Source organism: Channa argus, chromosome 9 (genome assembly GCF_033026475.1).
Source record: "Channa argus isolate prfri chromosome 9, Channa argus male v1.0, whole genome shotgun sequence".
Lineage (NCBI taxonomy): Eukaryota > Metazoa > Chordata > Actinopteri > Anabantiformes > Channidae > Channa > Channa argus.
In genome coordinates, this window is record NC_090205.1 from 9,491,760 (window position 1) to 9,518,774 (window position 27,015).

Here is a 27,015-nt window from a genome sequence, read left to right on the forward strand (position 1 = left end):
GGTCCACCCACGGCTCATCACTCTGTATGGGGAGGAGGTGGACGAGGCTGATTCAACTGTCTCCTGTAGCTGCATCTGAGTCCAGCAGACGGAGCTTCAATGCAACACCATGGTTACGACTGTTGTCCGCTCAACTGTTTCCACTGTGATTTGATGCATTTCATTCAAAACTGCAAAAAGGCAAATATAGAAAACAGTGCTTTGCAGCTGCCTCATACAGATTAACATGCTTTATAATCTAATTAATGTTTACAATTTATTATTACCAACTCTTGTAAAATGACTTGACTTCACCTTTAATTATATTTTTTGGGGGGGGTCTGGGGTGTACATTCATAAACACCATGTGGCTGAATGAGCCAAACACAGCTTTGAGTTTAAATATATGTCTGTTAAAAGTTAAATTTAATATAACTGATGTTTAAACTTAAAATTAAATTTTTTTCAATAAGATAATGCACATTTTTGGTATCATAGTAAGAAAACAAGTTCAAGTTGTTTTAAATAGAAAATCTGTAACTTTAATAGACAAGGGACAGTAAAAGCAGTGAGACTCTCCAGTGCAGAACTTCACATCAGCAACAACAGCACTGATGTTCAAACGCACATCAGTGTGACGGTCATTTGAACTAAACAGATAAACAGACAGGAGGCTAGCAGCTTTTTGAACTGTGCGAGCTCAAAGAATACAGCTAAAACAATGCCTTTTCCTACTTTTAATACATTTAGCGGTTTATTTTTGTAATTTTTCAAGTAGTCTTCCACTATTCAACCATGTGGCTCAGTGTGTTAGTTTTTGTGTCACCAAACACTTTGCACCTTTTACTGTGCTTTCAAGGTGTTGAACAAAAAAATAAACACCTGGGTCTATTTCAGTGGTCTAGTAATCTTAAAAAGCGCTCTATACAAATGCATTATAACAATTATTATAGACTCCCACAGGAAGAAATAAAAAAGATGTATCAGATATAAACAATAAATATCTACGCCTTACTTGATGGCACGATTTGTTCTTTGGCTGGTTGTGGAAGAGAAGCACCCATATCCGGTCACACTTTGTTCAGTTGTGTTGATGTGGCTCTGCCCGGCCGTACATTGTTCTCAGTTTTTCCTGCACATACCGAAACAGCTTCCTGGTACATTTCCCTGAACCACTTACTCACAGTAGAGAGAAACAGCTACACAGTGGACAAGCATGTGAAGGCCCAGTCAGACCAGAAAATAACAGTGACAGATTCTCTTCACACCCATGCAATATTTTGGTTGTTCTTCATTGGTAATAACCAATTAACTTGGATGTCCTAGTGTTTTTAATGGTTTTCTTTACTTGTTACATTACTCATTATTAGATGTCTATTTAGGGTGAGGAATTTATTTAGAATATTTCAAGGTATTTCTGTTTACTTACATTGTCCTTTTCTTTCAGTAAAAACATTCACTTAGACACGTTATATTTACACTTGTTGAAGCCAGGACACCACATGTGTATATGTCTTAAACTGTTAGGAGGTTTTTTTTAACATCTGACAGTCCAAGATGATTAGTGATCAATTGTAGTCTCTTCGAAATGACACTAACTTGGAAGACGACGTTGCAATACAATTCCTGGAGTAATGCTTTCCTGCTGGTAGGCACTAAGTGATGAGCCACATTACACAAACGGGAAGCAGCCAGACTACTCACAGCTAGTCGATGAGCTAACTGCCAAAGCTGGTGAGAGTGGCCATTTATAGGCTAAAGAACAAAACACAGTGATGGCTTGATGGGATGGGACCCCCATAAAACACCCATTTGCTGTTTGCTTTCTGCATAAACAGAGACCTAGTTTTCAATATTCGTAGCCACTCCAACCATTTCTTTAGCGAATTTAACACTTCAGGCCCTGTAGCAGCACTACTCAGCTGCCATCACTTAACTTCTTCTGGTGGTCCAGCAGGCATCAAATGGGGCAACACAGTCAGTGAGTTTTTGACCAGTGTATAAAAAAAAATATATATATATACACACAAAAGGGGAGAGAGATTTTACAAAGGGCTGAGAGCCAATCAAAGGCCAGGTTTCTGTCCAATGAAATCAAAAGTCTCCAGAAGTTAGTTCCTTTGGTTTGTTTCTTCTCACAAGTAAAAGTGGCGTTCAGTGTCACAATGCCAAGAAGCCCCGAGGTATTCTGACTGATCGAGACTCGTTTCCCTTTTCAATAATCCCACATTTGTCTTAAAGCTCTGGATTTGTGAAGGCACATGAGGCAAAATCATTAAATAGGTCACAAACACGTGTTCATGAAGCGTTCGCTTGAGACATGTTGATATCTGTCACATTCCGATGGGTCAGTGAAGGCACCAGCTGATTTCAAACTTGTGACACAGTCTGAAGAGATTTCATTGGCTAACAATGTTCATAATCAATCAGCACATACTGTATGTCTCATTAAAACTGTTTCACAGTCACAATGTAAACACAGTCAGAGGGTCTGAGTTAGGAAGTACTCTCTCTTTTGTCATTTTTAGGAACGTAGTCCCAGCTGTCTCTGTTGAACTCCTCCTCCTCAACCTTCTTGTGGAAGTCCCTCTTAAAGAAACCAGCCTGAGAGGTAGACAAGCAGACAGAGATGTGAAGTGGGTCTCTCTCTTTATTAGTACATTTATTCTTCATTACACTGACCATTGAGGTGGATTACACTTTATCAGTGGCATTATACTGCCATACACCGCAGTGTCTTATCAGTGCAATTACTCTTTCAAATCAATGAGGGGGCCAAAACTGGACCACCTCCAAATATAATGCACTCCAGTACCACTCTAACAACCCACTATATCCTCAATAATCAACACATAGTGAAATTATCACTATGTAATTTCTGACAGTTTCAACTTAAAAACTTGTAAATGTAGAATTCATGACAGAGCTGCTGTTTTGGATTACATTAGATTGTACACGTGTACCTAATAAAGTGGCCAGTGAGTGTTTGTTTTAATACACAGCAAATAATCAGTGCAGCACACAAGTTAGCCGATCAAAGACTTTTCTTAATGGAAAGTGTTTATGTTTAGAATTAAAATCAATAATTACCTTCCATAGACACAAGATGAAAGCGGCCAAAATCATCAGCCCAAAAACTAAACTGATGACGATGATGAAAACCTTCACTGGTGTCGAAGGCTTCTGTGTGAAAAGAGCTTCCACCACCACCTAGAAGTGTATTACATGCAAAATAATTATTGGTAACCCCAGTTACTGTAAATAGTTTGCATTCCCTCTTAAAGATCAAGTACCACAACTGCAATATGACATTGATATTGCACTTACTATATGTGAGTTATGGCTGTGGGAAAAGTATGCAATTAATAACTAGAGGTAAGAGTTAATTGCTTAGGATTAAAAGAGTATGTACTATTTCATATGTAATTCTGTAGTGTGGTGGTTCAATGTGATGGTAAATGAATTATGAAAGAAGAAAAATGCCAAATCACTATTCGGTCAACCTGCTAACAACTTGTATACATCTGCAACATAACAGGTCAGAAGCTTTGTACATCTATAACCACAACATGGAAATATTTAGTAAATTACAGCCTGTAATACAGGGTAAGTAAAGGGAACTTACTGTGTGTGTACCTGTAGGGTACCTATGGATACACATTTGTTGTTACTCGATAACAATAAGCAAACTTTAGGGAATAACAGGGTAACAAGATGATAATAAGAAAAATACCTACAGTGTAAGTATTTTCTAGTTAAAGGGTACTTGCTATTAAATTTACTGTACCTACTGGATAACAACAGGTAAAGAGTTTGTATTTATCAGTTTTTGAAAAAAATAAATTGCAATCATGCTATTATATTTATTGCCTCAAAACCAATGCAAATTAGTTATTGATAAATAATTAAAAAAATTAAAAGATCGTGATAGGTGCGATAGGCTCTCATTTGTTGTGAAACTACAACAAGTAAGGGTGGTAATTCTCATCTTTAGTTACAGCACAAGTATTTGCACCTATGTAATATTTAATAAGTATCCCTCGACTACAAAAAACCTACACTGTAGGTATTTTTCTTATTTTGCTCCTCGTTATTAAGTAACAAAAAATATGTATTCATAGGTACTGCAAAGGTACATCTTGTTACTGTGTACTTAATAGTAAGTTCACTGTATTTACCCTGTAAGTCACAGGCTGTAATTCAAATACTTCAAAATTGTACTCAGGCACAAAACTATTTGCTAGATTTTTATTGACTAATACAGAAACACAAAGAATGAAGAGCGAGATAATGGCGATGCAGTGTGAAAACACACGTGGTCCTGACTCTACAGAGTTGCTATAAGCTCTGAAACCTTTATGTTAATTAGCTGTGCTGTTGGTTGTGACAGGCTGCAGGGTGGTCTACCTGTGCAGAAGGCCATTTCTGGATGAGGACAGTGTGAGGATCTTCTTTGGGAGATGACATCATTGCCGTGCTTTCCAACATCATGATACCATGACGACCCTGCGACCGACACACGCAGAAACATTTCAGGTCTGGTTCAATAAACGTGAGGTAGCATGGTTACACTTCACTAGAAAAACCTCAGGAAAGAACTAGCACGTTTTTAAACTTAATAAAGCTGTTGCATATCCTGGATAGCCCCTATCAGACACCTCCTACTGTATGTTAACATGACGCTGCAGCCACAGTAAACGCTCCAGAATGCGGTTTTTATTGTTTGGAAAGCACATTCAGTGCATTTACATGGTCTTAACTAACCAGGCTAGCTTTCTTAGAAAAGCTGATTACTTAACTGTCATGTTATCAGGAAACTTGCCAAAATCAAGGTTATGGATTAGGGAAAGGCAGATTTCTCCCAAAGAACGCTGGCTTCTTATAGTAACTAGGTTTCTAATTAGGTTTCTACAACAGTGCATCGGCGTCATGTTCAAATTAAGCTTATGTTTTCCATGAAATTTAAAAATGGCACAGTTTCATTATTTGATATGTTGTTTATGTTCTATTGTGAATTAAATATTCATTAATTTAACTGATTTGCAAATCATTGCATTCTGTTTGTTTTTTTAAATCTTGCCGTTCTCAATGTGCCCACTAGGGGAAAAGAAAGTTTTTTTATGTTAACTGAAATCCGTCCTGCTTAAGTTTTTACAGCTGCAGAAAGTGCTAACTGACAGTCAATAGATGTTGATCAGTTAAGTTTGGTTCTAAGTGTTTGTCTTTGTGAATCGGTTTTCAATCAGTTGGTGCAGAGAAGTAGAATTAACACACAGGATGTGTTCAGGCACACTGTTGCTTTGTAGGAATTGTGGCAGCACTCAGTCTAATCATTAATCACTGGCCTTTTTTTGTATGTGAGAAAAACAACTGAATCTCGAATCTAACAACACAGTCACTTGTGGGGACAAGGCTTTCCACGTAGGGACATGCTGCGGGTTCCTATGAGGAAATCACTGAATTTCACTGGGATGACTGGGTTTAAGATTAGGGTATATTTGGGGTTAGGTTAGGATTAGGATTAGCCACATAGTGGATATGCTTAGAGTTACAGCAAGTCCCCAGAAAATGAATGTAATCCTCCCTTAAGTTACGGAAACCAGACTCTGGGTGTGTGTGTTTTACCGGAGCTTGGAGAAGCACTGAAGGGTTCAGTTTGATCTCCAGTTGGATGGTTGCATCTCTCCCCACCTCCAGATTACCTAGACTGCACACCAACCGCTCACACAGCTCATCACCACGTCCACAAAACTGGCGGCACACACAAATAATTGTTTAAGTTTCCACACTTAACATAAGTGGTGGCGTGATGTTGAATGACTCCAACTCTAGCATCTGAGGTTCTTATCCAAACATGTTTAGCCATGCTAGTGGGGGTCTTAGGCACGAGTGTTAGGCTGGTCAACACTTTGGTCTAGACACACTTTGATCAATTATGTAATAAAGGCATATGCAAAATAGGCAATATGATTTTCAGACAATGTGTAATACTGATGCATGTTATGGGCACAGTCTAACTTTTTACCTTCTACTTTTTTAAACAGTGCAACAGTATTTTTTCAGCTGTTCAGTCTTTATACCAGTTATTCATACCTTTGTATGTGCTCAGGAACCACAGAGGAAAGGTATCCTTTAGTCTAACTCTGACATATTTTCAAAGATACAAGCTCACTGGTCACTACACTACAATGCACTACACTAGATACATACAGTAGGGACATTATGGCCAGTCCTCATTGTTTCAAAGGACTGTATTCATATGTACGTGTGTTTATGTACCATTCTGCGTTTAGAGGTGGAGGCAAAGAAGAAGATGAGTTGTTTGATGAAGGAAGCTGTAGGAACATCACAGTCATCAATGACTGAAACAGTTCTGTCGCTGATTGAACACACACCATGAGATGACTGCAAAAAGAGAGAATTAATATGTTGTTATATTATACACACGTCACTATCACAGAGGTTTTAAATTCTCTATGACCAGTCTTACTACTGATATTACTGCATTTTTTGTAATTTCCCTCTAATTACCACAGCTCACTGTTAAGCCAATGCTTAACAATCCTTTTTTTTAACAAAGTCCCAAAAGCCCTAGATTTATGTGAAACCAAGGGCTGTGCCTCTAACACTTGTTGTGTTACTATGAATTTGCTCAAATTAAAGTAGATACTTCTAACAGCTGTTATACTGACTACTACTATATTGCTGCTTCTTTCTCTGCTGCCCGTACAGTACGCACCTTCCAGTCCATCACATGCAGCAGTCTGTGTTTGTAAGGTGCGAGGATCTTTGGTAAAGCAATGTCAACCACAGTGTCTACTGACCTGCTGGGACCAGAGTTTAAGACCTGCAGACAGAAACAACAATAGATAAAGTGCAGTTAAAACTGAGAAAACTCTGGCCACACAACCGTAGCAGCATACCATACTGTATATGTTTAGGAAAAGAAAACAATACATGGCGGTGTTTCCCACGCATACAAAATACCTGGGCAGGGTGCCCAAGTATATTTGTCCACTCGTTTTTTTTATTCTGCCTAAGATAACGAAAACTATGTTGTTTAGTCTATGTTGACGTACTCTAGAACCTGTTTCACATGTGAACTCCGGAAAATGTCGGGAGAATTCACTTTGTTTACAGCACTTAGGAGCCATCCATCTACGCACTAACTCATTAAAGTTCAGTCACCTTAATTATTCCTGCCTTCTGCAAAATGTGTGTATAGTGACAATTGCTCACATCTTTTCATTAGCTTTGTATGTATTTGTGCTGTGTTGCGAATTCACCTTACATTTTGTCTGAGCACACCTGAGGAAACTTCTGAAGCAGACTGGCATTTACCTTGTATGTGTAATTGAATGTTTCAGTATAGCAGTCAACTGGAGTTAATTCTTCATCTCCAAACACAAAAGATGTAGGAGTCACAAAACTGCAAACAGATAGACAAATGTGCAGTCAAACAGAAACAGGAACACCTGTCCAATATAGACTTTTATCTAAGAGCATATTTGGGTTTTATTAAAAAGTATATGTATACACATCCTTCCCTATCTATTTGGATGTAAAGAGGGACTTACCCGTGGATGTTGACATTGACTCCGTATTTGAGAGGGAGTAGGAGACTGATGGAGTTATCATGGAGATACTCCTCCCTCTCATAGTTATCACTAAAAAGAAAACATTAGCACATAAAAAACATCAAACAACTTGTTGAAACGTATTTTTGCATCTTAAATTTTCACATTGCTTTACATTTTATTAAATCTCTCCTCTAAGACGCTTCTTCTGGCTTGACTTTTAAGTTAAATTGTCAGAAAATATTCCCAACAGTGAGTTCCTTCTTTATTTATGTTGTGTTTTTCAGGACTTTTTATGTGTGGAGATGATGGACTTTACCTGCTGGTGCTGACATGGATGTTGAAGTTACCAGGGGTGCTGTTTTGGTTAACGTCCAAGAGGAAGTTTACATTCAACTACGAGAAAAAGTGTCAGTGTTTTCACATTGTTTTCAGATTTCTTACATCTCACAATGACGGAGCATAAGCTACTGTTGTGTCATCCTTCCTCTGTGCTCATCTTTATAAGGCTGAATCATTGTGAACCAAAAAACCTCCTTTTGTGCTCATCCTACTGTAAATTGCAGCAGAGAACAGAAAGCACGACTGGACATTGGATCTAACCTTTTTGAAAAAGACTAAGTTAAAGAGTGACATTAGCTAAGGGTTTTTATGCATTACATTAACACAGAAAATGCTGAAATAAACAATAGTTATTGAAGTGACTGACAAAAATTCTGATCTTCATGGCTCCTAGGTTCTCTGACCTGTACAATCCTCAGCTATACTATGTAGTGATGTTATGCTCAGAGCAGACTTTTCGACCCAGGATTGAGCTTTTGAAGCAGTAGTATTAAAGCAAGATTTTTTGATATCTCAATTCACCACATGAAAAACCACAGATGCATGCCACACACTAACCTCAGATGTCAAATAGTTAATTTGGAGATCAAGGCAGAGAAAATGGCAACAACAACAACATTATGTAGATATGTAGATGTGGGTAGACACGGACAGACTTGTAGTTTGAAGCTGCTGCCAAGATCATTTGATCCCCACTACATCCCACATATATATGCGTAGCACCTATTTCTGACAACATGCACAACCAATGCTCCAAATCTACACAGGCTTACCTGGGCATGGGCTGTGAGAATGAGGCTGGTGACTCTGCAGTCAACTTCCACCATTGTGCTATTGGCTTCTTGAGTGACGTCACAATTGACCACGTTGTCTTGCTACAAAAACAGACACATGCAGGCAGTTTGATATCTGTACTTTGTTGAGTTAATAATTTTTGTTGTATATGTATGTAAAATGTATGGGTATAAGGTTATATGTATAATACTTAAGATGAATCATGTACTAAACCCTGTTTTTGGTGAATAACAGTAAGTAGCAGTTACTGTAAATGTATGGTCAGCACATTTACAGTAACTGCTACTTACTTTTATTCAGTATTATGACATAATTCTCTAAAGCTGCAAAATTAACATGAGGGAAACTTACATTCTGCAATACTTTAATGTAGTGAATGTTGTTTGGGAAACGCAGCATCAATCTTGGCAGGAAGGCGTCGTCACCAGAGTTTAGCAAGGAGGTTTTCAACGTGATAGTCTGTCCAGAGCCCAGAGCAAAGTACTCCTGCTGACTGAGGACAGGTAACAAGAAAAACATGAAACAAAAACAAATACTAGGCAACACTTAGTGCAACTGAAACATTTCTCAGATATTAAAGAGATGCTTACTAATGAAATCATAGAATTTCTAGATTTTTGCAGGTGTATTTTTGAGCTACAAATAAACGTTTCCTCATGATTTCAATATTTACGCTAATATATGCGAACCCTGCATGACTCTAACTCCATACTGAACACAGATCCTCTCACTTTAACCAAATAAACATCAGGCCAGACAGAAAACCAAATTAAAGAAAAAAAATCACTATTATTCACTAACTGAATTAATAAAAGAAAAAATTATCTGTCTCCTGGTGTGTGTGTGTGTGTGTGTGTGTGTGTGTGTGTGTGTGTGTGTGTGTGTGTGTGTGTGTGTGTGTGTGTGTGCGCTCTTACTGTGGCAGCACTAGTTGAGCTGACACTTGCATGTTGGTTGAACAGTTCAACAAAGAACAAGACCGAGCAAATGAAGTCTGAAAGAAAGAGGAAGCTAGTTGAAGAGTCATTATCTTTCACTTCGACATCATTATAGACATCTTCTGTGAACTCTGACCCCTGAGCTCAATATTACAGACAATGAATAATGTCTCGATGAGTAACTCCAGCTGTAAATTCCTACACACTGACTCCTCTTGCTCTGTTTACATGAGTCAGTGGGGCATGGTATGGGCACAGGATAAGCTGACTGATGTTGCTTAATGAGATGCAGCTGTAAACACCAGATTAGCAGGAGGCCCTTATCTGTGCGTGTGGTAGACAAGAAATCAGATTAGCGGCTTTGCTTCCTGATAAATTTGGTGATAGACATATCTATCCCTGAAGCAGCTCCAACAGGAAATTCATTAGGTAATTGTTACAATTGTCTTAGTTTAAGTTTGTTGCTCTTTTAAGAAATGTTAAAACTGTCTCCAAATGTTGCAGAGATTGAGTTTGTTCGAGGGTCACAGTCTGTGCAACAACCTTCATAAAAAGGTTTTGAAATTTAGATGTATACTGGTGAGGTGATATCAGCTTGGATAGTCTTACTTATACATGTAAATAGTAGTATATATGTAAAATGATATTTCAATTAGCATATGGCAGTATTTGGTGTAATACTCTTTTATGAAGAATTTGTTTCAAATTTGACAATTGACCGAAGATGTACTGACCTATAATTTAAGAAGACCAAATAAATAATATATCTGAACAAATCCATACAATCATACAACCAACAAATCATTATCAGATTAAAAAGACTAAAAGCATTTGCTAGATTGAATATACCATTTTTTGTATTGTATACATTTGCCTTCAGATTCAGCTTCTAGGTTTGTTACAAAAACACAGTTCTCTAGGTCTTTGAAATAGCAATTTTGTCTAATAATCACAAAAGACAGTGATCAGTCATTAAAGTAGTAAATGGCTTAGAACTAATGCATTACTCCTTTTTCAGACTTTAATTAGTAGCTATTTTACTAACTGCTAGTTAGGCCAAGTACCATGATTAGTTATTACCAAACTTACTGACTCTTTGTTCTCTAGTTAATCTTAGCAATAATCTGTATTAGAGATCTAACCCTAAGAGAGATTGTTTCAAATGAGAAGTTATTACTCTAGCCATTTAGCTGACCTGGGAGGTAGCTAAATAGTTGGTTTTACCACTGGTCTCTACCTGGTTGGTGATGATGTTTTGGTGTCCTGCTCGCTGCTGCAGAATGGGTTTTAATGGAGGAAAGATTTTGTTAGAGGCTCTGCGTGTGTTTGTTTCTCTCAGACTGTAGGACACCTCAAACTGGACTGGAGTAAAAATGTCCCTCACATCTTTCTGTAGAAAAATACAAGTACAGGGAAAGAATAAACATTGTTAGCTTTACTCATCTAGTTCAACAAAGTCATTTCACATTCAATTTACTATGTTTTGCGTAGTGTATGTGAGTGAATGTTTTACCCTTTGGTAAACCACGTGTGATGTACAGTTGAGCTGCCCAAGTCGTGCTTTAACACGCCCTTTTGTGCTGTTGGACGACCCATTACCGTGAAAATAGAAGCGATGAAGGAAAGCTGGTTTATGGAGAACGTCAGAGGTCAAGTTGTATCGAAGATCTGAAGGAGGAGGAGAGTAATAATCCTAATCATAATGCATACTTATGTAAAGCATAAAAGAAAACTTCAAAAATGGCTTCTCAAATAATGATCAATTATTATTAATTTTACTAGCTCTGTCCTGAAATTTACTGGATTTAGTTGAGTCTACACTGCAAGTTTTTTAGCAATAAATGAAAACATATTAAAGGTAAATAAATAGTTCAGAAACACATGTGCTCACAATTACCTTAGTCATTTATAAAATTAATTTCTTATTATAAATGCTAAATAGATAATAGTCTGTCTTAACAGTGTCACCCTGAGGATGTTTTTAATTAACCATAGCTTTATTAGCTAGTTACAGCTGATTGAATCTGACAGTGGTAGTTGTAATTTCAGCCAGGATATATTCTAGATCACCAGCTGGAATGAAAGGTTGGGTTTGTTTAGTTCTGTCTAAAATTAAGAACTACTAGTTTGAATTAATACTATTAATTAATACTCTTTTTATATAAATGCTAATAAATGCTATTCTGATAAGAATACAAAGCTTAGTGGGTCTGAAATTACTTAAATTAGCAAACTGGACCGAGAGTCTTATAACTCAGTAGTTGTATTTACAGTACCAATAGTTTCTTTGAACTGCCTGGACTTGACGATGAAGCAGACAGTGACATGGAAGCAGACAGTTGTAGTCAAATGTTCTCTGCACAGTGCAGTTCGCTGGTCAATCTGCTCAGGCAGAGTCAGAGTAGCCTCCACCTGAATCACAGGACGGGCCCTGCAGCACAAAGGGCACATTCAGAAATGTTAATACAGCTTTAGGACAGGACTGAAAACCAAATACCCCAAATACAGTTTTCATAAATCTAGAAAAAACATTACCCTCAAAGCTAAGTACTTTCTAATAGCAGAAAATGTTAATATCCTAGTAAATCTAAGATTTTTTTATAATACCCACAATTCAAGTAATGTATTCTAGTAATATTGCATTATGGTGAAGATTCGGGGTGAATATGGCAAAACATATCAATTGGAAGATGGCAAATTTGGGAAAAAATATTTCAATGCATATCAAGAGCTTCAGCAAAAGGAGGCTGTGCCACAAATAAGTAAATGGAAGGAGATGGTCAACAAAATGTGTAAAATTGGTAGTAAATCCACTTAGTAAATTAATTTGTGTTAAAATAGAACAAAGCAAATAAAACAATGAATTATCTTTTACCTAAACTTTGTTCTAGGTATTACTGCTGTAAAAACTTTATTCTCCCTTAATTTCAGGGATCGCAAAGGTGTTAATTCTTTAAAAAAACGAACAAAACAAAGTAACGACCACATCAATGCATTAAGATCTAAAATGATCAGTTTCACTAATGTTAAATAAGCTAATGTGTGTGTATATAGCTCTACAGTTGTACTTTTACTTAAATACTGTTTCCAGTGTAGGGCTGTTACTACAGAGTGGCTAGTTATACACAGTAGTAATACTACAGGAAGCCATGGGATGTTTGAGTCTACGGAGTTATTTTTCTCCATTTTTGTTTCCTCTCATTTTTTAGGTCAGTAGTAGTAGTAGTCAGTCTTTTGGGGTGTATTTTTACCTCTAGTTTTCTAAACTTGATTTTATTTAATTATCAACATACCTTTACCTAATTATCAACATTCATAAATTTATAGCCCCTGTGGAAACAGAAAGCTTCATTAGGGTTTTACCTGAGAACCACAGCAGAGTCTGAGAGGAATGCACCAACTGCCACATCTACGGAGACAGAGAGAGATTGAGGAGCTTTAAAGGAGATTTAGTGAGAGCAGACATGTATCTATGGCAGATGTTGTAAGACAGGAAGTAGCTGTTGGAACGATTTCAAGTTACCTTGGTAGCCATTATCATCAATGTCAATGCCAGAGCTCAGTGAATGACCAAACATCATGAAGTTATGACCAAGGGTGGATCCAGTAATCTTCTGTAAACACACACACACACACACACACGTTGAATATCATAAAGCCAGTGAACATAATTAAATACAGTATATTTACTCATGGAAATTATAAGGTATCTGTACTTTCATTTCAACTATTTCCGTTTCATAACAATTTACAATTGACTTATTCTGCACGGCTTTAAGGAGGAAATATTGTACTTTCATTAATGTGATAACTTTTTTTTAAACAAATTTAATTTCTGCAAACAAAAGATATTTGTTTGTTTCAGCATTTGCATTAGTACCTGAGATGGAGTTGGTGAGATGCCCTCCTTTCGGCCGTTATAGATGTAGACAGCTCCTTTTAGGTCATCTTCCTGTGGAGCACCGATTGCCACATCTACAAGCACACAGATTAATAATACTGCATTTGTAAGACATCTTGCTGGCTCCATCCACCATCACATTAGCCTATCTTTCCATACCATCTGATTTACATGCTGCTGATATTTTAGGGAATGATAACTACAACATTTAAGGCACTTCTATCAGGTCTGAACCTATAGTGCAAGCTCAGTATTATTTTTTTGTCTATGGCATTATTGTGAAACTTATGAAAGTATAACCATGAGAACACAGCAGCATGGTGCTTTAATATTTAACCTGGGCCCTTTGAAGATTTGTAGGTCTAAAAGTCAAACTTTTTTTTTTTTTTTAAAGCTAGTTACTAGAATACACACACACACACACGCCTTTTATCTAGCTTTTGCAGATTAGAGAGTAGAGTCAGTTACAGAGCACCAGTGGTTTGTCATTACAGGTTTAATGAGCATAATAACACACTCCACCCCTCTCTCTCACACACACACACACAGATAGAGAGGGGTCTCTGTAAGTGTTATGGCAGTATTTTAAAAACTGAAGTGATGTTTCACAGCTACCGGGGAGTTACAGTCACCATTTATGGTGGTGGGTGGTAGTAGAAGCTAAACTCCAGCTGCTCAATCAGATTTTCTCATTTCACAAAAAGTATTACTACTACAATTATTATTACTAAGTAGCATTAATAATAGTACAAGGAGCTCTTTAGTAATATAACTAGTTGTGATTCATACCTTGATAGCCATCATCGTCCAGGTCTCCCAGGGCAGTGATTGCCTCTCCAAACCGGGCAGCATAGGCATCACTGCCACTTAGCTGAAACTCTGCCTCCAACAACTTCGCCTGAGAAAAAAATTGAATTTGTGAAGAAACAGATAACATCCACAGCACCACACCTTAAGTAATGCATCATATGTAAATGCATATATGTAAAGCATATTTCATTTGTAATGTAATTACTGAATTTAGAACTGTAATGTGCTACAATATTAAACTATAGAAAAATGTAATTTACTGTAATTGCATTTGCTTTGTAACATGTAAACATGTTGCTTCGTAACTTGTTACAAACCCACAAACACTGTTCATGAATAATAGGGGAACCTACTAGAGGTCAGATTAGTTACCACTTGTGCATTTTTTAGAGTGATAAACCAACATACTTGTGAAAGGCTTATTCCGAAATAAATATTGTTATAGCTAGTTATACGCTGATTTTTAAAATGTTCAGCCTGTAGAAAATACAACATTCAATTCAACTTTATTTATATATCGCAAATTCACAACAAAGTCATCACAAGCCACTTTACATAATAAAGTCAAGACTATACTGATATGTAAAGAAAACTCAACAAATGGAACAACAGTGGAGAGGAAAAACTCCCTTTAACGGAAGAAAGCTCCAGCAGAACCAGGCTCAGTGTGGGCAGCAATCTGCCTTGACCCCTTTGTGGTGAATGGAAAGTGCAGAGAGACAAGAAAAGAACAACAAGAAGCAACAAAAAAACACTGGGCAGGTTAGTAGGATCAGTAGCTGCACACTGGAAACACACAGCTCCAAAAACACAGTCTCCCAGCAGGCTAAGCCTATAGCAGCAGGAATATAACTACTATTAGCTTTATCAAAGAGAAAGGTTATAAGCCTAATCTTAAAAATAGAGAGGGTGGCAGCTTCCCAAATCTGAACTGGAAACTGGCTCCACAGGAAAGGAGCTTGATCGCTAAAGCCTTAGCCTCCCATTCTACCTTTGGAAATTCTGGGAACCACAAGTAGGCCTGCATTCTGAGATCGAAGTGTTCTACTGGGATGATATGGTACTAAGAGGTGTATAACAGAGCTAGACCATTCAGAGCTTTACATGTAAGAAGGAGAGTTTTAAATTCTATTCTAGATTTAATGGCAAGCCAACTGAGAGAAGTTAATGAAGGAGAAATATGATCTCTCTTGCTAATTCCAGTTAGTATTCTTGCTGCAGAATTTTAGTAGACCAATCTAGAAGTAACAAATGCATGGACCAGTTTTTCGCCATCACTTTGAGACAGGATGCTCCTAATTTTAGCAATGCTCTGGGGTAAAGGACAGTAGGCATGCTTGAAGCTTGATTAATTGATTGGTTTCATCTGGTTCAATAGATTGATATAGCTGGATCTCATTAGCATAGCAATGGAAATTTATGGAGTGTTTTCTAATGATGTTGCCTAAAGGAGGCATATATAAAGTAAAGAATTTTGGTCCTAACACAGAGCCTTGTGAAACCCCATAGCTAACGTACATTTTGTGTACATTAGATACAGAAAAAAAGAACAGAGACTAAGTAATTGTACAGCCAAATAACCCTTGAATCTTTTGTGTTGTTAAAGGTCAATGTGTTCCCATAATATACACTTATTATTCAAATGTACTTTAGATTTTAACACACTGCATATTACTGTACCATCCATTACTGAGGATGCTTTAAGATAAACAGTTTGTGGCCATGAGACTACTGAAGAAACAAAAAAAGTTGGAGGTAATTAATAAAAAAAAATATGCAATTTAGTAAAAATACAAATAGTCCAATCATTTACTCTAAGATTTCCAAAATCTTTATTGACAGTTGGCTTTGCTAAGTTGTGTTGAAATATTGTGTGCGCGTGTGTGTATGTGTGTGTGTGTGTGTGTGCTGACCTGCCCCTGGTTAATGTACACATGGACTCGTCCTTCCTCCCTGGAGATGCCTGTTGTCATGGGAGCACCAACCAGTAAGTCTGACAAGCCATCAGCATTCAAATCCACTGCACACACACTTGAACCGAAGTAAGATCCCAGCTACAGAAATTAACAAAAAGTATACAGTTGCACTTTTCAATTTGAATGACTGTGTTAAATGACAATTCTAAGGTTTTTTTGTTTTTTTACCTCTTTTCCAGATGCTTCAGAGATGACCCGCAGCAGGTTGTCTTCGATTGTGAAGATAAAGACCTGCACATCACAGACACACACACCTGAAACACTGCAACTACATTAAAGATAAACATCATCAATACTAAACATTTCTAGAACTCAAACTGGTCATAAATTCAAACTGATTTTAGATTCTTTTAGTAAAGAAACACACAGGTAAACAATTCCCACCTTGCCCTTCTGGTTGTACTGCGGAGCTCCACCCACCACCTCGTTACTAACAGGATTCAGGAAGTGACCAGCTCCAACGGAGTAACCTGAAAAGGAGCAGGACACGGTGAAACATTTTCAGACTTTTGCACTGTATTTGAATTGAAAAAGTTTAAACTAAAACCCTCAGATAAAAGACAACTAACCACAAAGGGTTGAAACATGGGACTTTGGGTTTGGTTTAGATAGCTGTGGTTATGGTTAGCTTCAAGGAACTGTATGTGAGCTTATGCAATATCTGCTAAACAAAATGAGTGTACGTGTGAATGGGTGGTTGCAATGAAACCATTGAAATGTTTTACTTCCTCTTGGTTTGCATTCTACACTCAGTCAAAACTGCCTAACACACTTCTAACTGAAGACACACTCACACTCACTTTTTTTCCTGACACGGTGATAACAGATCTTTTCTTCTACCAGCAAAGAAAACATTGAACACAAGAACATCACACATTTCTGCTCAGTTTCCTGTGTATCTAGTTCAGTGCTGAAGAGTCTATGCACTGAATAATAAATTTGGACTCTCTTAAATCAGTTTTACATGTAGGCAATGTGAAGGATTCACCCAGTTAAATATTAGATGTTTTAAAACAGTTTTAATACCACATAGAATCCATTCCAGTGCCTGGTTCAAAATAGGAAAAATAGGCCAAAGCATAAAAGTATGTTAATCCTTTGTGTGTGATCCTTTCTTTATGTTGTATTGTTATTGTCTTTGTTTTTGTTTAAAATGGAAAATCCTAACAAAAATTTGACCCTAAAAACATCTTTTAGGACAAAGAGACAGATAGGAGAAAGTGTTAAAGTACAGCAACAGTTTGGCGGGATAAATAGGAACAGCACTCCAGGTGTATCTAAATATTTTTTTAAACAGAAACTGAAACTGAGATAGGTGACATTTACACAGAAAGATACACGGTGTTCTCTCAGTTCTGTCTGCCCTCACTACACCATCATCCAACCAAAACAGCAACCAAAAAAATGTAAATGTTAAACTGCGTCATAAGCAGCTGCAACCATTCAAGTCTTTCTGGAACAGCACAAATGCACCACAGACAGTTAATCATTTTTTTACATTTTTTTCAGAAATTTGTCAGAGAGATCTAGTAGCAAGTGTCTTTTTGGACTCAGTCAGGCCATTATTTAAGGCTTCCAAAGCAAAACAATATTTTAGATCTATCAGTTCATGCAGCATGTGATCCAAAAAAAAAAAAAAAAAAAACATTCTTACTTTATTTAACTTTTTATTTCAGTGCTGCTTTCCAGCAGTAATATTGCTTCCTTTAATGCACCAGGTGCCAAATATGAATACAGTATTATAGATCTGAAAAGACCTTAAAATCCCTGAGCAGCTGTGTTGCTTTTGCAGTGGGCTGCTACAAAACAATATTGTAAATGGCAGTTGACCCTGGGCCCAAACAGCTTCTGCTACCTTACCTACTACACTAGGCCAGTGGAAAATTAGCAACGCTATTACAATTTGACAACTTCTGTGAAATATATGGTCAAATTAAGGCTATAAATCTGATCTGGTTAAATAACAAGAGTTTTATTAATCTAGGCTTGTAACTTCATGCAACTAAATTATATCCCACTCTATCTACACAGGAAAGGCAGCAGCACATCGGCAACAGCCTGAATCCTGGTTATCAGTACACAGGAAGCATTCAACAAAGGTCTGCTGTGGGCTCTGGCATTCTGACAGCGCTCAGAGCCCAATGCACCACTGCATCATTGCAGTTAATAAGAAGATTCTTCAAGTCACAGCTGTACAAAATAAAATGAAACATACAGAACAAGGATAGCTAAAAACTGCATGTCAGAATTGATCTGTGCAGCAGCTATAACGCAAAAAGGTTGCACCTTTTTATTTTTATCCAACTTCATCTAAACACCCACTCTGTCACATCCTACAATTCTATTGGAAGGAAAACTATGTAATTTAAAAGGGAAAATGTGTCCTATAGTTTAACTCTTAATTTTAATTCTCAAAATTGTGGCTGTGCTTGGTGGCTGTAGAAGTAACTATGTTGTATCAACAGCTATATTGGTAATAGCATGTCTATCATTTACCTAGGTAGCTTCCGAAGCCGACCACTCCAGAGTCATCGTCCAGATACACGGACATCCCTCTGCTGGACGTGTTGAAGACCAAAACCGAACCTGTCCAATATGATGTCCCTGGAGCTCCCATGATGATCAGATCCTGAAAATGTCAGATTTCACGGTTTCTATCATATGCAACCCACATCTTTATAATGTGATGTGAATATCTTCAAGTGTCACAAAATCCTAATTTTTAAAACATTTGTTGCTTTACAGTGGAAGCTGTGAGTTAATATTTTAGACACACAATACTAACAGGCCTTGCTCTTTTTTCCCCAATGATGAAAATGAATATATGTAGTTTAACAGCAAGAGAAGCAGCAGAAAAGGGAGCAGATGGCTTTTGTATCCTCCAGATTAAAAAACAACATCGTGTTCTTTTGTAAAGTTAGAAATAAGACAGCAGTGACATATCACACTTGGTCTGCTGGCAAAAACAGTTAAATATGATTTTATAGGAGCTTGTTGCCTTTGTGTTACTGACCTCTGTCAGGAAGTTGGAAATACCGGCCTGACATGACCCATAATCTTCACCAAACTTCCTCTGGTGGTCTGGAAGAAACAGAGAGAGGGAGAGGGGCAGCCATGTTGAGAGGTGAAGGTAAGCAAACAAGAAGATAAAACCCAAATGTTTTCCTCCAGCACCTGAAGAGCTGCCGGTTTTACTCACAAAAGTAGTACAGACTAAAAGATATCTCAAATTCAAAAATAAGATAATGTCTTCCCTTTCCAAAAATGTCTGCATTAAACTGCAGATGGGATATTATTTTCCTCACAAAGTATTCTGAAGGTGATTTTTCTTTGAAATATAAAATTTCCATCATTTATATGGATTTCTTTCTTTCACAAATGAAGATCTAAAATCCACTGGCACTACCTGGGCCAAATTATTGACAAATTTAGCAATTAGATGCTCAGGAGTTGGTAGAAACTAAAGATTGAGTGGAAACAGAGCTAATAATGGACATTCTCCACGTAGCCAGAAACAAGGAACCAAATGAATGATAATGTTGCTCCATATCTGCTGCATGTGTAAATAGGCCACTGTTTGCAAGTCACCATATAAACTAAAAGTTGATAGTGTATCACTGTTGTGCCAGCGACTTGAACGAGGATCAGCAAGTGTTTACTACAGTTGTGTGCAAAACGTTTCATCTCCTTACTTTCAAAAGGCAAAATGAGTAAAACAAAAAAATGTTCTAATAAATATAATAAATATCCAATGCACTTTCAGCAAGTACAAATGTTCCTTCAGCATCAGAAAAAACAAAATGAAAAGTAATAAAATGATATCAGTGCAAAAGTTTGCATCCCCCCTGATAAACCCTTCGGGTAATTAACTTTAATAACCTCAGTCAACAGAAGATGAGATAAGCAAATTAAATGGTAGCTTATTACATTATCTGAGGGCAGTACCTCAGGTGGACATTTCTACATATGTATTAGATATAAAACAGAGAACAAAGACAATTAAATTATCAACCCAATATCTACAGTACAGTGTGCATGTATGTGCAAGTGCAGTAACCTTTGTAACAGGGAATGATGTGCCTGGCATGTTTCAGGTCATTGCTGTAACGAAAACACACTCCATTGGGCAGCTTGTTGTTTTGACCGTCTTTCCTTGAGTAGAAGACATTCTTCCACCGGTGAGCACACGCCTGGACATAAACACATACCCAAACTATGTTACACGCAACCATGTTATATGGACTCATTACTGTGAATAAGACAATCACAAGCTTGGAGCACAGTGCTGTTATTCCCATGACCCCTGCCTCTGTCACAGAGACAGTGTATTTTGTCCTGTTTTTGTAATCATGAAGTGAAGAGACAGCTGGGGCTTTTAACCTTTTTTCTCACTAAATTTAGAGCTCATTACAGACATAGAGGTCTTTAACACTGCTGGTGTCATCTCTCTCTTGAAGTAAAGTGTTATGCAAATGTTTTATAATCTCTTTATTCATACATAACAGGACTATTATGTTTAAAGCTACAGATAGACTGTGTCGCAACTGGAGAAGATCAACACCCTGTTGAATGTTGTCCTGTTTTCTCCACATTTCTGAAAAGTTTTTGGATACATTAGTGCAAACAGCATCTAACCCTCACAACTTCAAATCAATAACAAATGTGTTTAATATGTTGTATTAACCTTGTGGTGGTGTAGCCTTTTCATTATTGTGACAGCATTCAGTTAATCCTTGAGCTGTGTTTAGAGTGTTAAGTAAATGATACTGGTCTGATTTCATAGTTCAGTGTAGTGTGTTACCAGGACATGTCCACCGCTGTCTCCCGGTTGTCTGGACAGACTGACTCCCAACCACTGGTGATCACTCTCAGCTTCACATGTCTTTCCACAGTTCTGCACGTCTGCACACACACAAACAAAATAACTGAAGTGTTTACACTTTTTCACACATACGCCCATTGGAAGTTAGTGTTTTTTTAAAAGTACAGCACCCATCCTTTTTTCTTCCACCTCTAAACTACGAGGTAAGAGTTTGAGAACTTTGACGCCAGATGTTCTCACTTTGTTTAAAGTTGGCATATAAATTATTATAAAAAAAGCAAAACAACACCCAATTGTGGTTCTTAAAGAACCTACAAGTGAGCACAGAGCCGGGAAGTCCTGTTAAGTCAGAGTTAGCCGTTTTGTAGAATACAGTGCATCCAGAAAGTGCTCGCTGTGCACCGATGCTCCCGATCCAACCTGATGGAGCTTGAGAGGTACTGCAAAGAAGAATGGGAGAAACTGCCCAAAAAAGGGTAGCCAACTTTGTAGCATGATACTCAAAATGATTTGAGGCTGTAATTGGTGCTAAAGGTGCTTCAGCAAAGTATTAAGCAAAGGTGAATACTAATGTACATGTGATTTTTTTCGTTTTTTATTTTTTATAAATTTTCTTTTAAAACAAACTTTTTTTTTATGTCGTCATTGTGGGGTATTATTTGTAGAATTTTGATAATAAATATGAATTTAATCTATTTTGAAATATGGCTCTAACATAACAAAATATAGAAAAAGTTAAGCGCTGTGAATACTTTCTAGATGCACTGGTGGTGTGAAGGATATGTTGTTTCAGAGTTTCAAATGCTGAGCAAAAGACATGACGTACCACTAGGCATGTGGTGGCAGCGGTGGAATTCGTCAGTGATGTTGCAGCTGTAGACAGCTCCTGGAGATTTAACTGACGGACTGTAGGGCAAGTTTGCTACCGGAGCTCCAACCACCAACCTGGGAGGAAGGGGAAAAGGGGGTTAGACAGGATCTGTCTTCCTGTCTGTTCAATGTCTGGCATGTGAGTCTAAAGCATCAAAGAGCTTCTGTCAATTAGGGCAATTAGCATTCACACACACACACAAACACACACACACACAGAGTCCTTGTGTTAAAATGGCAGCTGGGAAAGAATAACTATTATAAAAATACATCTTTGAATTTACTGACGTCTTCAGCTCTATAAACGCTCAGAGTCATGATTGAGGAGATTCATTATTGACTTTATCAACAGCCATGTTACTTTAAATGTGTTATTTCCTGAAATGGTGATGTGAACAGTTCTGAACACTTGTTACCACCCCCACACAAACTATTGTTAACATCACCACACCCAGACACAGATAGATAACAGATTCAATCTTATGAAGAATTGTGAAATGCATTAAGCTGTGTGACTTTCTGCCTTTTAAATAAAGCTTATTATATATTCATAATGGGGAACTATGAATAGATCTAAAAAGACTTAATAGTAAATCAAGATAGGATTAAGAAAAAAAGGACAAGGGATCAATCTAGGACCATGAGATTAACAAGGACATCATAAGCAGATCGAAATACATTTAATGGTAGATCAAAAGAGGAATAATACCAGATCAACAGAGGATAAAGAATCTGTTATGTAGGATAAATGGAGAAGGGTAAGATGTTCAGTAGATAGAGGATCAATGGTATTTAATAGGTGATCAATAACACATCAACAACAAAAAAAAAAAATCAGAGAATTAATAACAGATCAATATCAGATAAAAAAAATTATATTCAGACCAGCGGTGATCTCCGTGGCGATGCAACAGGACTGAGTACCCAAACATGGAGGAGTGGGGACCACTGAACTTAATACTGTGGTCCTGATCCAGGCTGTATCCTGCTGCAAGATGGACCACCACCAGGACCTGAACCAGGAAGAGACTGCAGCGCGCACACATGCTGACCACTGAGGGCCACATGATGGAGGATAAACTGCAAGATCCAAATCACCATAAAAGAAACCAGTGAATATTCAAAGCACATGACACAAGAGCAAACTTTAAATATGTTTCCATATCGTTCTCCAGCTTTAAAAACGTATTTGTCTGTCAAAATTTGGTTAAAGTGACATAATGTATTCAAAATTCTAAATACCAAATAGATGTCATTTTGGGAAATGTGTCTAACAAATTAAATTAAATTTTTTGTGTCTTGATTTCAGTATATCATGCAATATAGAACATTATATACGCTACAGTTGGAGCTACAATCACTAGTAGATTTTTTAATTAGTGAGTGAACACAAAATAGTCACTTTTTTTGTAATAATAAATGATTATAAAGTGAAGTCTTTGGGTTTAGGACTCTTCAGACAGAGTCATGCTGTAGTGAATTATAGCATTTACGTTTAATTAACTTAAAATGCATTACATTATACTGATAATAGTCCTTAGTTTCAACCTGGCAATAAAAAAAAGAAAACAATTGATTAATAAAACTTATAAACTTTAAACATTTTAATCTACCTCAGTATTTCCTGACATGCCTTTTCACTGCCACTACTGAAGGAGGAAAATGCTACCACTCCCATATTTATGTGTGAAGCTTCTCAGTCATAGTGTGAAGTGCGGTTATATGAAAGTTGAGAGATGGCAACTGAACACCTTTCTTGATAGTTTGAGACATTTTGCTACTCATCCAAGCAGCTTCTTCAGTCTAAAGACATGTAATGAACGCGTCTGGTTCCATACCAAAAAGAGCAATTGTTTTACACTTTAGATTTTGTAAAGATTAAACCAACAAGATACAACATGTAATTAGTAACTTTTAGAGATGAGAGGTCGGTTTTGTTGAGACACAGGCTGTTTTCAGAGTTTATGCCAATCTAAGCTAATGTTTCCTGCCCAGTTGAAAGAAATACTGCTGCAGCAGGTCATTTACTGTACTTGATCTAATGAGGCATCTGTCTTACCATGAACATCCTCCGGAAATAGACTGCAGTACATCTAGTGCAAAGTTAGTTAACCTTGCAACTGCAGACATAGTACTGCACAACCATTTATAAACGCATGCACTTTCCTGACAAGAAATTAGAAAGCTAAAAAGGAAAAGTGCACTGCTGGAGGAAGACTTTTCCCATTATTTAACAATAATGGATTAGTAAAAGAAGCCACTTGTGCTCATGCTTATAAACAATATAAATGGTGCAGTACCATAAAGTGCCTCCTCCAATTTCCATTGTAAAATGACCTAATCAAAACGCAAAGTAATCTTATTGGCTTCCAGTTGTACATTTTGTTAGGCCCTGTCACTTGAACGATATCTTTTACTGCCAAATGGTTAAATGTAAGTTAGCATAAAATATTATTAGTTGAAAAATTGGATATAGCTAGTGGGATGTTAACATTCTAGTGTTAGAAATGTAGAAAAGTATGTTATTGCTAGTTTATTTTCACCACCTAACAAGAGCCGAGGTACATCTAAAGAACTTTTTACTACTAAATTATCATTTTGATCGATTAACGTTGATTATCGCTCTGGCTCTGTCTTTAGAAACGTTACAAACTCACGCCCAGACATCCACAGGCATTCGGGATAAAACTAAAAACTATCTCATTTAAGAAGAACATGTTCATGTAACGTTTTATGACCTAAAGCTTTTTTTTAAGCTCTGTCCATTCACTAAGTTCTTAACCGACTAACAGTCTCTCTCTCTCTCTCTCTTTTTTTTAAATTCACCTTACCGTTTAGCTTATCTCCCGGGTCAGACGCAGATGTCCCGGGTCAGACAGCGGTTCCACTCGGCAGATGTTGGCTCACTAGAGGACAGAGGGAAACATAAAAGTCCCAAACTCTCCGTTAGATCCTCCTTGTTCCCGTTGGGGACCCGAGTCGTACACCTCCTGTTGCGCCCAGTCGGTTAACCGTTAACTATCCCGCGCGTGAGCCGGCTGTCCATTCCCGCACTGTAGCACACGAGACTCCGGCATTCAGAAAAGTGATGAATCTGAAATAGGAGCTTTACCAGAAAAATTGTTAAAAACGAAAAAGTTCATCTGAGTCAGATGAAGTCAGTGAAACGCGCAAAGCATGAAGATCCTCCCTCCATCTGCACGTGTGCAAGTAACGGTGTTTCCGTCCAACAACCGCAACGTCCGCGAAGTGCGCGAGGATGTGAACGCGGCTTCAAATGTGCGCGCGTGTGCGTGTGTGTGTTTGTGGTTGTTGTGGGGACCACTTTGAGTTTTATAGTGACATGTGAGGACAGTTTGGTTTTCTTACCTCGTGTTAATGGCACATTCAATGGTTTGGGGGTTCGAGACTGGATTCACGGTCATGGTTGCATTACTTTTAGGTTAGAGGGATTTTGTGGTGACAGTTAGGATAGGGTGAGGGGCTAATAATCCACAAGTAGGGAGACAAACGTGCGTGTGCGTGCGTGTTCTGGGTGTTTCCTTTTCATTTATCACCAGTGTGTGAATGTAGCCTGTGGCTATAATCTGATTTCCCTGTCTGAATGAATGGTGAAACACACAAATAATCCAGAAACACACAACTTCAGAAACAGTCAACAAACAAACAACACAAATAAAGCCATAGGACCCCCCCCAGGACCATAGGACCCCCACAGTGCCCACAAACCCTCTCCATAGGCAAATTCATTTAACTATGACTTGTCAGCAAGAAATTGTCACTAAGAATCTTGCACCATCCCTTCCTTTTGTAGCCCTTTTCATGGTTTTAGTTTATATTGAGCTTAAGTTTTTTGTAAAGTATGTTTTACTGAATAGGTAATACTTTTTTTTTAATTGTTGTTTTGTCTGTTTGACATTAAATCACAGGTAAGAGCGAGAAAGTAGGCTTATAACATATTCAACCATAAAAGAAAAACAAAAAAAAAGTGACCTATTATAAACCTGGCCTTTATTTTAATTACAAAAACATACTGATTAATTAAAAAAATCTTCTCAGTATATTGCCTGCTTTCGACTTCTCTTTGTTAAAGAAACTGCCTCTCACTTCTCTTTTCTCTGTCCCATGTGGTTGTTATTTCCTATTGGACTCATTGCTACAGTGGAAAACAAGTGAACCCTTTCAAAATGCCCATATTTATATAAGCGATTCCACAAATGAATGTATTGTTCTTATTGTCCATATTAAACACAAGATTGAAAATTTTCACACTTCAGAAAAAATGTTAATGTGGACTCCTGAATTAAAGACACCAACAAGTGTAATCAATAAAACAAGAACAAAACATATTTAAGTGAAAATACATATCCATTAAGGACAAAATGTACTAAAATAAATCACCTAGAACCTCTCCTTTTAGAGTTTAATGTCAGTATTGTTTTTATAAGTTATTTGTTAATTGTTTTAAACAACACTTCTCGGGAAAAGTAAAATTAAATTTTAAGCATCTTGAAGGTTTATTTACTGCAGCTTGTTGTCTGGTATGCAGAATGTTTAGTTTGGTATATTTGCTAACTGAGTGGATAACAAGATGGTATTTTTAGTGGCCTCCTATCGACCATAGGGTTGGAGGTTTCACGCCCCCCTCTTCCCAACCACGTGTCGAAGTGTCTCTGGCCAAGAGAGTGAATCCCCAACAGCCCCTTTCCCCATCCCCAGCCGCGCAATGCCGGTTCCAAGCCCGGTAGAACTTGGGGAGGGTTGCGTCAGAAAGGGCATCCGGCATACAAACTGTGCTAAATCAATGAATTGTTCTTTGTATGATTCAACTGGTTGTAATCTGGTGTTAGTCTAAACTCAGCAAGCAATGACTTTATAAGTAGTTAAATGGTTGAAGTGATGAGCATCTGGCCTGTTTAGTCAAAGTTCGGGGGGAAAAATATTTGTCCTGGAAAAGTCAAACCACTCTGTGATTCATTCCAGGCCTTCAACCAGCCATAATTAA

The 27,015-nt window shown here is 37.5% G+C and overlaps 2 protein-coding genes across 4 annotated transcripts in view; one reads left to right on the plus strand and one right to left on the minus strand.

Moving 5' to 3' along the window:
* cerkl (ceramide kinase-like) overlaps window positions 1–4,509 on the plus strand; it is a 32,743-nt gene extending 28,234 nt beyond the window's left edge. Inside the window, exons 14-16 of one of the 3 annotated variants that reach the window (XR_010915194.1) lie at window positions 1–180; window positions 2,508–2,615; window positions 4,370–4,509. Coding sequence is in view for 1 of the 3 variants with exons in the window: in XM_067516118.1 (XP_067372219.1) it covers window positions 1–79 (79 nt within the window). In the remaining 2 variants the exon portion in view is untranslated. Of the gene's footprint in view, window positions 994–2,507; window positions 2,616–4,369 lie in introns of those variants that run through there. The other 2 variants (XR_010915195.1, XM_067516118.1) reach the window with 2 other exon arrangements.
* itga4 (integrin alpha 4) lies at window positions 496–25,274 on the minus strand. Its single transcript, XM_067516117.1, has 29 exons — window positions 24,842–25,274; window positions 22,896–23,090; window positions 21,967–22,085; window positions 21,120–21,220; window positions 20,376–20,508; window positions 19,332–19,399; window positions 18,815–18,947; window positions 16,703–16,788; window positions 16,487–16,549; window positions 16,256–16,396; window positions 14,322–14,430; window positions 13,512–13,606; window positions 13,155–13,245; window positions 12,995–13,040; window positions 11,908–12,062; window positions 11,145–11,299; window positions 10,869–11,021; window positions 9,611–9,687; window positions 9,045–9,186; window positions 8,672–8,773; window positions 7,876–7,952; window positions 7,557–7,646; window positions 7,321–7,408; window positions 6,719–6,826; window positions 6,259–6,384; window positions 5,605–5,730; window positions 4,387–4,485; window positions 3,070–3,189; window positions 496–2,583 (listed from the first exon to the last, which is right to left on the minus strand). Exons 2-29 carry the CDS (start codon window positions 23,075–23,077, stop codon window positions 2,476–2,478), a joined length of 3,093 nt encoding a protein of 1,030 aa, XP_067372218.1. The 5' UTR covers window positions 23,078–23,090; window positions 24,842–25,274; the 3' UTR covers window positions 496–2,475.
* Between the last annotated feature and the right edge of the window lie 1,741 nt (window positions 25,275–27,015).